Source organism: Apostichopus japonicus, chromosome 21, assembly GCF_037975245.1.
Source record: "Apostichopus japonicus isolate 1M-3 chromosome 21, ASM3797524v1, whole genome shotgun sequence".
Lineage (NCBI taxonomy): Eukaryota > Metazoa > Echinodermata > Holothuroidea > Aspidochirotida > Stichopodidae > Apostichopus > Apostichopus japonicus.
Window position 1 is genome coordinate 18475467 of NC_092581.1, and position 13065 is coordinate 18488531.

Consider the following 13065-nt stretch of genomic DNA (forward strand, 5'->3'; position numbering starts at 1 on the left):
GATTTTTAGAAAAATGCTTTGTATTTACAACACTTTACATTACCAACAGAACATCGATGACTTACATATACAAAAATGCATAGCTCCTGAGATTCCTTTGGTAACAGAAAAAGAAATGATTACAAGTTTTCTTGTAAATTAAATTATTATTACACAAATGTGAATATGATCTATTTTTTGACATGTTTCATTTTATGATAGAGTAGTGCAGCTGATGTTGTCATGGCTGAATAAATGAGACTTACTTGTGATGATGAACACTGAATAAGGTTGCTAGAAATACTTATCTTCCCACAAAAATCTGAAGAATTTAAAAATCTTTAATAAAACGTCAGCTGCTTCTCAACAGTGTACAACAGTGTTTTTTTTTGTTTTTTTTTGGGGGGGGGTCCATTCTTCAGTCATGTCATGTTTGAAAGCAGGGGTTTCACTTTATTACTATACTCAACTCTAATTCTTACCCTGCTATGTACACCTTGTTGCATTGTTCCTTACCAGCATGAATCAATTTGTAAAACTAATATGTCTGATATGCAAATTAGGCTAAAATAAGGTACACCTGGTATGAGGTATATTGTTAGTCTTTAAGCAAATAAGCGAATAATCAGAAGGAAACTTAAGATCTTACTGCAACTTTATGCATTGTATTGTTTCTACATTTAACTGATGTGGCCAGAAAAATGATGTTACAGCACAGTTAGCCATTATTAAGATACCTCTCTTTGGTAGATAGCTTTCATCCTCAAACGCCTGGGACATATACGTATAAACTAACAATTTGTTCAATTTTCCAAATTTCAGAGGTAAAAATTGTGATGACATGAAATGAAACAGGAAGATTGCTAATAAAACATGACGAAAATGTTTGAACTGACTTCAAGAAATCACTGTGAGAAGCAGACACGTCAATTTGTGAAACAAAAGAACATATTGAATAAAATTCAAATGACAGAAATCTCCTGAAAAGTTGTTAAAAGATCACTTTAGAAATTTTTGTAGTTTCTATACTATTAATAAGTTGTCATTTAAGTGTTGGTTTCACTTTCAAATGAAAAGGTCTGAAATAGAAAAAAAAAGTTTTTGGCTGGTGCCACAACAATGATACACCTCTCGATTACAAATTGTACTGAAATACAAGGAAACAAGAAAGAGAGATGCATGGATGTAGGTGACCACCTTCCATGTGCTTGAGGGGGGGGGGGGAGATATCCCCCTGTTCCTCCACCTCCTATGATTAGGCTGGAATGTTTCAAGTTTTCTTCCATTAATGGGATTCACCAGTGACAATATGAAATGTTCCAAACTAAATCCTCCATCTGTTGGTAAAGTATCAAATTACCAACAATAGTGAAGATAAAAAATGTTCAAGTGTTTGTGTCAGTTGATTTTAGAAAGTACCTGGCAGATGAATTGAAAAAGGCATTCATATCTCCTCATAATGTGCAAAATCATTCATCTTTCGAAAATTAATTCTACTTTTCACAATCTGCATTGCCTGCTATCTTAAGAAAAGCAAATTTTTTCAGACAGACACGATTGTGAAAATATAGCAAGTGCAATTGTTTCCCGAAAAACCTGCAAAAGTTAACTTCAAACAGGAAGCTGAAGCACCTTCCAGTTGCAAACTAGCTTGTCTTCGAATAGTTATATTACATGGAGACATCACAGGGCCGGTTGTCGAAGGGGTGGGGGGGTAGGGGGAGGGAGGACACAGAAGTAGTTTATCTGCTGTTCTTCTTTGCAGTTTCCGGCTTTGTTTCATCCCAGTGACTGCTGTCTGCATCCTACATCAAGGTGCTTCTGACATTTTTGGCTACCTCTCCTCCAATTTTGGCTTTGGTGGTTTAAAGCCCATTCCTGTCTTCTTCTTCTTCTTCTTTTGTTGTTTAAAATCCCGCCAATTGTTGACTCTCTTATCTCTGCCAGCCTTTAATGAAAAACAAACGGGACAAGCGTCGGGGGAATAATTACAAAATCATAAAATTTCAGTAACAAATATTTTATCTTTTATACCACTGAATGAAATTTGATGAAAACTTGTTGTGCGATATAAGACAATACAGGCTATTGTGACATTCACCAAAGCAATGCAACATTGTTCCATCGTATGACTTCAAACAAAAGCTACAAAGTATGTATCCTACAAGAATATTACTTAACATTTAAATAATTTTTTTCAAAAAGATAGAAAATATATGATATTTACCTCCCATTCTTTCTGCCATTCCTTATGTTTTTTCACCTTTTCTTCTTCGGCTATTTCTGTTTCTCGTTCTCGTTTTCTGATGTTTGCCTCTTTCTGCTCTAAATCTCTTCTTCTTATTTCGTATTCGGCAAATAATTTGACTGTAGTTTTGTACACATACTCTTTAAACTGAAGCAAAAGAGAAAAAGAAATACCATCTTACGAAAGCGATAAAATTCCAAAATGTTAAATTTAATTTCAGAGAAATGAAAGTGACATGGGGAACTTTTCTTGCAAATGAATCTCTTTTATAAAGCCACCTCTTATTATATTTTCATGTTAATGAAGGAAAGATATTAATGCATGATCAACCACTGCTAAAAGCCTGCACGAATTGAAAATGAAATGATTAATTGACACAAAAAAGCATCAATATCTCTTTACATGACACTGGGAACTCCCTTTCTTATCAGGATATTCCTGGGACAAGAAGTTGATTTGTGTCAGAATTTGGCTATAATTTGTTCTCTTTTTCTGCATCAATTGGTCAAAAATAATATCCCACCCAGATAACATATTCTATCATGAAGTCTAAGTTTGGTGATGTGGCATGTCAACATTTTTTTCCGGCAGTCCAAGCGCCCACTTTCATGGCAATTCAATTTTCTGTATTTGAGGTGCAAGTCTCATTAACCAACTGTGGAAACAATACTTTTTTAACAAAAACATTAATCAATTTGTAAAGAAACCTGGGAGCTATAGAAATATTTCAAATTGATCATACTTTGAGTAGAACGCAATAAAAAAAACAATCATTTCAATATTCTCTAAGAGTAAAAGCTTACTTTTTCTTCATCATCTTCAGGCACTTCTGTTGGCTTTCCTTCTCTTTTCAAAAATTTCTTCTTTTCCTCAAGCTGAAGAAAAAAACACAAATATGGTTTTAAGTCTTAGTTTTTGCTACTTGTAAAATGTGAACTTCATATATGATATTTTCCCGCAACATGTAGTAGACTAGAGCTAAAAGGTTATTGTTGGACTTTTTCCTTTTTCGAAAGTTGGAAGACATGGTCTCGACTTTGTAACGGTGGGAATTTCATTACAACTCACGGTTCCTTGAAGCAATATGATTTACGATTGGGCCAAACCATGCTCTGATATTTGTTTTAAATCACTAGTACAAGAGGCCACACCCTGAACATGTTTCAACAAGCAGTGCGAAATAGTTTCTCTACGGTTACAAGTGTCACATAATCTGCCAAAGAAATATCAAATTAAACTATGTACTGCCTTAAAGGGTGTGAAGACTCGCGCAAAAAAGAAACGTCTAATGCCGGTAATCTGACCAAGTTTCGAATGAGGTGTAACAGAAGTATTAGACACCACCATTGATCCCAGTAAATACACACACACAGCTTGCTACCGTCGGTAATTAGACATTAGTGTACAGTCAGTACATACAGCTGCGGTAAATACCCACAGCATTGTGTATAAACGATGCAGCGATGGACATCTCAGTTCCAGCTAAAGATAACAAGGTATCACGTTTCATTACTGTCTGCATTTTGTAGCGACACAAACAAAACGTCACTTGCAAGCAAGAGAAAGTTAACGTTTCCAAATGGCCGCAAACGGTTTGGGGCAAGTCTACAATGCCTTTAAGAAAATAAGGTGTGTGACAGTTCCCATAACAGAGACCGAAAATATGGATCGATTTCCTGTCCGCTTCAAACTGCAGTGTCCCTAAGTCAATTGCATAGCCATCGGAGACGATCCTTTCAGGATTAAAATATCAGGCCGTCATAACTTTATAAAGTTGTCAACATTACCTCATGTTGTGCTTTCTGTTTGGCCTCCTCTATCATGTCCAGACATTTTTTCCTTTCTGCTTCGTCTTCTAAAGTCTTCATAGCTTTACTGACAGCTGAAAGGAAAGGATTAATTTGAATATTGATGATGTCAAGTGTTTACCTTTATTAATATTTAATTAAAACTTAACGAATAAAGCAAATTCATTTCTGTATGTGAGGCTGAGGAGGGCCTGTCTAGTTTTGACATATATAAGTACTTGGTATCCTGCTATAATCTATGCAGTGGTGTCACAGATATTTAGCCAAGCAGGCAGATTAGAGCCCGGGGTAAAAATGCTTCAAGAGAGCAATGGGCAATGTCATCATTTAGTATGATTTTCAAACAAAAGAACTACTTGGAGCCAAAACTGGAGGTAAAAACATCCAGAAACTCAACAGATTTTGCTAAAAGGAATCACCTGAAGCTTTTGTGAATATGCACATATACTTGCTTTCCCTGCAAGAAAAGGATGCTTAGCTTTTATCAGCAAGTGCAATCTTTAAAATGTCCAATTCAGAGAAACAAATTTCTTAACTCTGTAATCTACAAAGTTGAGTATATATGATGTTTACTGTACACCTGTACACATAAGCTGGGTTACAATTATGCTGTGCCCCCATCCCATGCAGGCCATTCCCCCACCCCATGCAGACTACAGTGCCCCTCCCCCCCCCCAATCTGTGCCACCATAATATACACACAAAAGCTTCACAAGAACTTTACAAGACATGAAGTTTTGCCCCTCCTTAAAATGTTGCTGCCCCTTCAACTCAATTCCTGGCAACAGACCTGATTACAATAATACACAATGTCTAAGCATCTGTACATTGTTCTATCATCAGTATCAGTAACATTATTCAACGACTTGACGAAACTTATGAGTTTGAATCTGTTACCTTCAAACGCTGTCTGCGCCCTTTCTTTATCATCTACGTTTTTGTCAGGATGAACCAAAATGGACAGCTGCAACAACAAAAAATTACACAATTACACATAATTATACAAAAATAAATAATAATACTTAAATTAAGTTTAATCTTCAGTTTGACCAATTTAAGCTTGTGCAGTTATAATTTACATTGTAAAAGAGTACTTTTTTTATTAATACTTATTAAAAGTTAACCATTCTCTGAAGAGGTCTACCTGGCATGAGTAATGTTGTTTCAAGAAAATATGTCGCAAGTAACAATTACTGTTCATAGACCTGTTTTTAATTAGATACCAAAAAATTATTTAATAGAGATACAAATGCCCACTCCCAGCTTTACATTAAATGATAGAAATGCTTGTGATGAACAATTGCCCAAAAAAAATAAGAAAATCTGGTTCCAATTGATAGGTGTCATGGTTTAAGTCTTGTCTGGCAGCTGCCATTTTGTCAAAGTGAAACCTTTTACTTTCCATTTGCTTTACTTTCCATATTTTCAACGTGAAGGTAAACAATGTTGTCGATGAAAACAATACTAACATTAGGCTGTATTAACATTTTTATGATTATTTTACGACCACCATTGGCAAAACCCATCTCTATCATGGAAAATAAACACTGTAGTAGAGGCCAGATGATATCACAAATATCACAATCTCTTCCAAATGGGGCAAGATTCTCCCTGACGGTTCAGGAATTGTGCATCACCAAAGGTCTTCATCACATATGACTGCGATGATTGTTGGATTTCCTTATTCCTCTACCATAATCACAGTTTACAAAACATTTGGCTTTCTCTTGATGAAGAATTGTCCCTGATCAAGGACACCTACCTTTCGATATTTTTTCTTAACATCTTCAATCTTCAAATTTGGTTCAACTTGCAGGACCTGTAAACCAAGAAAATTTTTGTTTGTTACTACACTTAACTGAAAACCATCATGGGTTTATTCTCCCACGGTCCCAATCTATCATCAAACTGCAATACAGTACTGATTCAAATAATTTCAATGAAAGGATTGAAACACATTCAGTTGTTTCTGTGTTGCAAATCTACTTTTACCTTTCAATTTTAAGTCTTATCAGCATGTCAAATGAATTCCAAAAACAACCACACAATACACACACAAAATGAAAAATAGCCTGATCTTGATAACATGAAATTATTTCTTTTTTTGTTGTTGGAGTTTTGGCTTCATGTACTTGAAACTGATTCAATAGCTTTTCTGCATACAATTCAGTGACACTGAATATCTGCATTGGTTGGTTGGTTTATAGGAGTAATTATAGAATACAGGGCCACTCGATGATACTATCTGAGCATCCGGATGCGCGGATGCTCACTCTCACCCCAGTACGTATGTGAGTAAAAAATGTCAAAGTCCCAGTTCTTTCTTTTTGAGTGGATGCGCGGATGCGTGGATGCGGAGTCAAAAATTTTCTTTTGCTAGTACTTCTGTGGTGGAATTTTAGAGGGCGTCACACATGTACGGATGCCTTTTAAGAACGACACACTATTGATGTGGAATATCTTCGTACATTCGGAACTTTCAGTATTGGAAATACGTGATGGTATATGTCGAAACTTTTTCGAAAATTATTTAAGTCAATTCCTAGTACTCCCGGGGTGGATGCGCGGATGCGCGGATGCGGAGTCAAAATGAAATACGTGATGGAATTTTAGAGGGCGACATACGTGTACGGACATGTACAGACACACCGCGCATCCGCGCATCCGGATGCTGGGAAGAGTTAATGAATGGCCCTGTATTCTATAATTGTACCGGTTTATACAGATGTAACTTTCGATATTTAAATGAGGTTTACTGACATGACTAATACAACTTATAATGTTGTATATTTAGGTGACTGCTTTAAAGGTAAAACTTAGGCAAATATATTTCCTTTTAAACAATGAATGATACAATACGAGCAACTACCTCAAAAGGATTTAAATTGAAGTATGTGCTCCCAGGTCGCAATAGTCTGTCAATCTGCAATTTTGGTGTTAGAACTGAGTCTCTCTCCTCAATTGCCTTGACCTGCAAAAGAAACAAGGTAATGTGCATCATAATGACATGGGTTATAAGTGGATTTAGAAGTAAAGTATTTCAAAATTAGTTATAACAAAATACCCTATGGTACTGGATAAAAAAGAATGAAATGCTAGCCTATGCACCAACTAATTTTCTTCTACAAAAAATTCAGAAAAAGGTTCATGTATTCAAGTCCAACTGTAACAATCACCTAGCCTAGGTTTAACATTTCATAACTCAAATCATGGTCAGGGATTACAGTAAGTCTGACAAACGAACATTAGTATAGCCAACTACCTTAGCCTAAGTCAAGGCCCTAAACATTTAATTTAGGAATAGGAGGATAGAAAGGAAACCTAGCATACCTCGGAGATAAAGCTGTTAAAAGAAGCATCAGTAGGGGGCTCTGTTTCAGCACTTGAAGTTGATGAGGCCATGACTTGAGTACCAATCAGTACTCCCTACCAGTAAGGTTCCGATTGAAATTTCACTTTGTTACTACTCGTTTCAATAATTCTCATGTGAAAATGTTACACCAGCAATCTGTCTCGCACTCTCCGGCATACCGTATATGTATGTGCTAGATTGAAGACCTAGCCTAAGCTGCCGCCAACTACATAGCATCAACGCTTGATTTCATAGTCAAAGTTTTCGTTGTTATGTGCGTGCCCATACTGCACAGCAACGTTTTTGCTAGGTATTGTACAGCTATTACAAAAGCCTGTTTTACCATGGCACATGTTGTGTCGCAGCAGTAAGATACGCAGAAATGGGACAATATCCCCCGAGTTCTCTTTTCTTTCAAATATTATAAAACGAAAATCACTATCAGTGGCGTAAAAAGCTATCAAAAGCAACACGTGTGCGTGTGTGTTGGGGTGCGTGTTTGTGTGTGTGTGTGTGTGGGGGGGGGGGGGGGGGGGTAGAGAGGGAGGGGTAGAGCGCCCGTAGCAAGTTTGGTAATCTCCGTCAAAAGAATTTACCGTTGTATTTGCTAACCGTATCGTTTAAGCTTAAATTAAGCTATTTTAAACTATATTAATTAAAGATTTCGCCTTTTCCCCTCAGATATCTTTACTGATTTCGACATTTAGACCTTCGTTTTTTCTCGAAATTTGACAAATATTGCGAATACTTCATCTCAAACTTTCATTCTCCAATTTCTGGAACCAAGTTATAATACTATTTTGTTTCAAAAGTTCGACTCGTTCCTTAGAATTAGGGCCTGCAACAATTTCGACAATGATATCTCAAAACATTATCCGCAAATATTGTGATATCGAGAGTTGTTTTTTTCCTTAATATTTTGACTTTTTTATCTCAAAAATTGGACAATTCAATCTCATGATATTAAGTTTTCTTTCTGAGGGCAATATCGTCTGAAAGTGATACATAAGGTATTAAATTCAGGTAAACGTAAAGCCCGAGTTGTTGCAATTTCGAAACTTAACCAGGGTACGAAAGAACAATCTTATACAGTAGGTTGTGTGGCCCAGGGGTAGTAAAAGCTGACTCTCACAAGAAAAGGGAGTGGGGTATCCCCCGGCCATCCCCAAAACAATCATTGTCAGACGTCAAATGGTGGCATTCTGAGGTATATTTTAGATTATAAATAAGACTACAAAAAGGCGATAGGCTGTGCTAGTAAATACCCTTGATCTCTTTCTAAGGTTGAAAAGATAGGGGAAGGAGGGGTGATCTAATTCTTCTGCGACTGAACATAAAACAAAGCATCAGGCTGATGACGGGGGTTTGGCTTGCCCCTGGTACCCAGCCCCCCTTACGCACGCCACGGGATGCAGCTGTCTTGTATTATCTTCCCTCGATCTGTCTCTCCCTGCTATAAGAGCTCTTCCTGCTATTGGAACACTGCAAAATCGATGTACAGCATTTTCGTCGACAATTACCAGGGAGCTGCTACCAGGGAGTTGTTATGGAACTCCCTGCGGCTACCGATACGGCTCCCTGCGGCTCTCCTGCGGCTACCGATACAGTAATTCCTTTTCTCTATAATGCCGTCGTGCGCCCTCTACATGCGATGTTTGAACTTTTTTCATAAAGTGAGCGGATAGGGACTCAGGTAAAGAATGTCGGATGGGAGGGTGGGGGGTGGGAGGGAAGGGGAAAGGAGTAGAGACACGAGGGGCCTTAATGAGAGGGTGCATTCTTGCTACCTATGTGGTGTCCACCGTAATGCAAAATATTGTAGGTCGGGAAGTATCTACCAGCCTGGCGACAACACTTTTAAGATGTGGTGGAAGATTTCCTGGAAAGCTTATGGGTGAACAATATGACATGTAGTAATACAAATACAGAATAGTGTCGACTAACATTGAAAATAATATTACATTTGAACACACCACTTGACCATTTACATTCAAGGCTCAGTGCTATTATCACTGGAAAATATGTACGAGAAGAGAAAAAATACTAGAGTAGTATTTCTAATTGTATTGTTTTAACTCCAGATACACAAAAGATAGATTACTAGTTGAGGGATCCCAAGTATCATTAGGAAGCCAACATAAGCTGTCCATGTGACTAGTGGACGGAACACTGACCGCCGTATACCAAGCTAACTTACTCTTATTGATTACAAGCACCCTTGTGGATGATATTCAATACCATTTGTCTTTGATGACAAATTTGATTGCAAACGGTGCTTTTTGAACTCATATGAAATTCTTAGTTCCTTCTGAGTTTTGTGTTACATGTATTTTAACAACTAGCAGGGACGGGAGGAGGGGATTAGAAACATGATATAAGCAACAAGTCTATATATACCGGCTATATCTCTAAGGGTAGTCTGTAAGTACGAGAAGGGTAGGCTGGGTAGAAACAAGTAGACACCGACACACGAACCGGAAATTGATTATTGTAATGACACATATTTCCGACAAACTAGAAACAAAACAACAATAAAAAAAAAACCTGTTGCTGAATGGGAGTTGCTTTTTTGACTGCCAAAAAAAAAAAGCGGTTGACAAATATTTCAGGAATGTGGAGAATTTAACTACTCAATTTGCGTCATGGCTCACCTATCAAAGGTTATTCTAACCTTAGGTGGCCTAAATTTTGTAACTCTCGTCGTAGCTGTGAGCCTCTGCAAATAAGAAGTATAAAATGTCGTGAACAATATTCAACCATAGCTGGAAATATCCACGGTGACAATAGGATAGAACTTATCCTTCATTAGAAAGAAATTTCCGTTGGAACGAACAAACTAGTAATTTCTTACCAAACATCTGCTTAAGTTCCTCTGTGAAAGCCATTACATGTAAGCCGAAGACAGTATTGAATCTTCATTGCAATCGCATTCCATTCAAATTATTGAACTGCGCATGCGTAACACTTAAAAAACCATAACAAATTTGTGTACTAACTGTTGAGGATCGTCTCAGTGGCTGTAGGTAAGGTACATTTTGGGTTTGTGTAACGCTTTCCGTACGTTGTATGTAGGAGGACAGTATGTTTTCGTGTACCGTATAGCGTAACGCATACGAATATGACTTTTAGTAGGTATGTGGCACGGTTCTGATAGGCCCTGACCGTATTCGCTGTTGTAATGTAACATGGATTTACACATTTGAATTGGATTGAATTTTATTACGTTTTACTTTTTTTACGGAAATAACTGGAAATTAAATCGAAAGAACTGTTAAAATGGATCGTCGTGAACGTGAGGAAGAACGGCAACGTCTCAAAAGAGCGATAGAGGACTGGAACGCAAGCCGTTTGGATTTATTCGAGATAACACCGCCCGATCAGGTTAGTCAATTTTGCTTAACTTATCCATACTTGTCTTTTAAATGTAATTAATGCATAAAAATAAATGTTCTCAGAACCTGAACCTAAGTTATATGCAACCTCTATAGGGCTTAGGCCTAGGTAAGACATGCTGCTTGTTATCCATCATCAGTGTTCGAGTTTTAGACCATAGCGCAGTAACACAGTAACAGGTGGGACAGAGCTTATGCCTACTAGTACTAGACTAGACCTACATTGAACACCACTACGAAAGTACGAGAGTAGACCAAGTTAGAATTAAGACTTACAAGGTGGTTGCTGTAGAGCCAGGGCATTGCAATACAAAATCCTCGATATGTCACAAAACAGTATGTTTTCCGTATTGTAATTCACATAAATGAACAGGCTATTGCTTTGAGGCCTTCAACTAATAATTTCCCTAGCATAAGCGTACTAACAGTGGCAGAGCTAGGGGTATTGGTCAGAGGGGCAAGAATGGTCTGTAGGGGAGCTTTAGACACTATCTAAGCGGAGCGCCACCACAGGTTGGCGCAGAGCGTACAGAAAATTTTTGAGTAAAGATACACCCTAGATCGCAGGAAATGACCCTTTCCGGGCCTTGCTAATTTGCAGATAAATGAAGAATAAATAGGTGTCGTTGCCATTTTGTCAGAAAATTACACCAACAGAATATGACAAATGTCAATAGGTAGATGAGAGCGCAATAAAAAGTCAATAATCGCGAATAAGTAAAAAGTAGTAAAAAGCTGAAAAGGGTGCCCCCAGTCCATTTGAGTCCGTCGGGGGGGGGGGGGGGGGCATCCGCCCCCTGACTGTGTGGACACTCCGCCACTGCGTACTAACGTGTAAACTACAGTATTGGGCCTAGGACCTATGCTGTTTTAATACAATAAAGGTTTACTTTAAAATTCAAATGGTGTTATTATTTTATTTTATGTATTATAAATGAGATGGTATAAAAAGCAAAGTTGTCATAAGGAGCGAATGCAGAACAAATCAACCAAATACGAAGGGTTCTAGAAGACCAGAATGTTTTGGCAGAAGGATTATTCCAAAATTTGTCATAAATACTCTTGAAAGTTCTTAAAATATTTGTCTTGTGCAATATGCTGTATATATAAACAAATGTGACAAATTAGTTGACCTATAGGGGCAAGGCAAATTGACTGTTTTGAGACGAACTAGGAAGTCGCTTCTCTGCCTTTTGGCTAAGACCATGTGTACAGTAGTATCTGTTCTTTTGTTAGGGAATTGTGATACACATATTACAATGATAGCACAGTCAGTCTTAATGGAAGGGGACTGGGGTTGAGAGTGGATCAGTTGGTTGGTTTTCTTGCCCAGGTTCTTTCTTGGGTGACATTTCGTAAAAAGTACTAGGAAATCATGTGAGGTTAGTGGTTACAATTAAAAATGAAACAAGGCAAGTGTGTATCAACTACAGTTTCATTATACTCAACACTTCAAATAATGTAAACACTTCTTCATTTCTAGTTTGACATAGTTTTGAAATAAAATATTCATGAAACAGTTAAAATATATTAAATGAAGGGATTAAAGTGTGCTACTTCCTTTGTAAAAGCAAATTTTTAAGGTATCTATAACTAATTTCCAGTGCTCACTATTTAATTTTTATTGATGTCATTTCAAGCTCCTTCAGTTTCTCAGATGAGAACTTAAAACAACTGTTACAAGACTTATTACTGTATATTTGGCTGGTAGAGGTAACCGACAGTTTGAAGATAAAACTAATAACATCTCAAGAACGGTACCAACTAGGCTCGTCTTTCACAGACAATATTTCAGTTACAATCAAATTTTTAATTGATCATTATCAGTACAACAATTAAACTCTGCTGGCAGCATCCTTGCTATAGATACTGGTTAGTACTAACTGATTCCTTGTAATGAGATTGTCTAGCATTGCTGCTGTTAAGCATGGCTGCCATGAACTTTTACCACTCATCATGCATGACATAATTGACAGCTCTTGTTTTATTGTTCTTCTAATTACCTGTAAAATAGAACACTCATCAAGTTAGTTTAAAGTTATCTAATGACACAATTTCATATCACAATCTCTATCAACAAACACTGATTCCATGGACCATAAATATTAGCTCACCCTTACATTCCAGTTGTCAACTTGGCATCTGAGTGATCTGTAGTTATGGCCTGTACAGGTCTTCATAGTACTTTGCCCCTGGGGGCTTTTTAAAGCTGTAAAGGAGTTGAGGTCACTAAGGTCTGATCCAAGGACATTTAGGTAGTGATAGCTGGTTACAGCTCAGAGTTGT

General features: G+C 37.3%; 2 protein-coding genes across 2 annotated transcripts in view; one reads left to right on the forward strand and one right to left on the reverse strand.

The window, feature by feature from the left end:
* Positions 1–2: 2 nt before the first annotated feature.
* LOC139963277 (dnaJ homolog subfamily C member 8-like) lies at positions 3–7744 on the reverse strand. The gene is made up of 8 exons (XM_071963933.1): positions 7366–7744; positions 6905–7006; positions 5798–5854; positions 4933–4999; positions 4015–4109; positions 3031–3102; positions 2207–2374; positions 3–1927 (listed from the first exon to the last, which is right to left on the reverse strand). Exons 1-8 carry the CDS (start codon positions 7435–7437, stop codon positions 1814–1816), a joined length of 747 nt encoding a protein of 248 aa, XP_071820034.1. The 5' UTR covers positions 7438–7744; the 3' UTR covers positions 3–1813.
* Positions 7745–10386: 2642 nt separating this feature from the next.
* LOC139963132 (uncharacterized) overlaps positions 10387–13065 on the forward strand; it is a 40069-nt gene continuing 37390 nt past the window's right edge. Inside the window, exon 1 of the mRNA XM_071963677.1 lies at positions 10387–10768. Coding sequence (XP_071819778.1) covers positions 10664–10768 — 105 coding nt within the window. The 5' untranslated portion in view covers positions 10387–10663. The remainder of the gene's footprint in view (positions 10769–13065) is intronic.

Coding starts and splice junctions, on each gene's coding strand:
- LOC139963277 (XM_071963933.1), bottom strand. CDS start 7,437: ATGGCCTCATCAACTTCAAGTGCTGAAACAGAGCCCCCTACTGATGCT. Junction 3,103..4,014: donor AACAGAAAGCACAACATGAG/GTAATGTTGACA, acceptor TTTTTTCTTCAG/CTTGAGGAAAAGAAGAAATT. Junction 1,928..2,206: donor AATGGCAGAAAGAATGGGAG/GTAAATATCATA, acceptor TTTTCATTAAAG/GCTGGCAGAGATAAGAGAGT.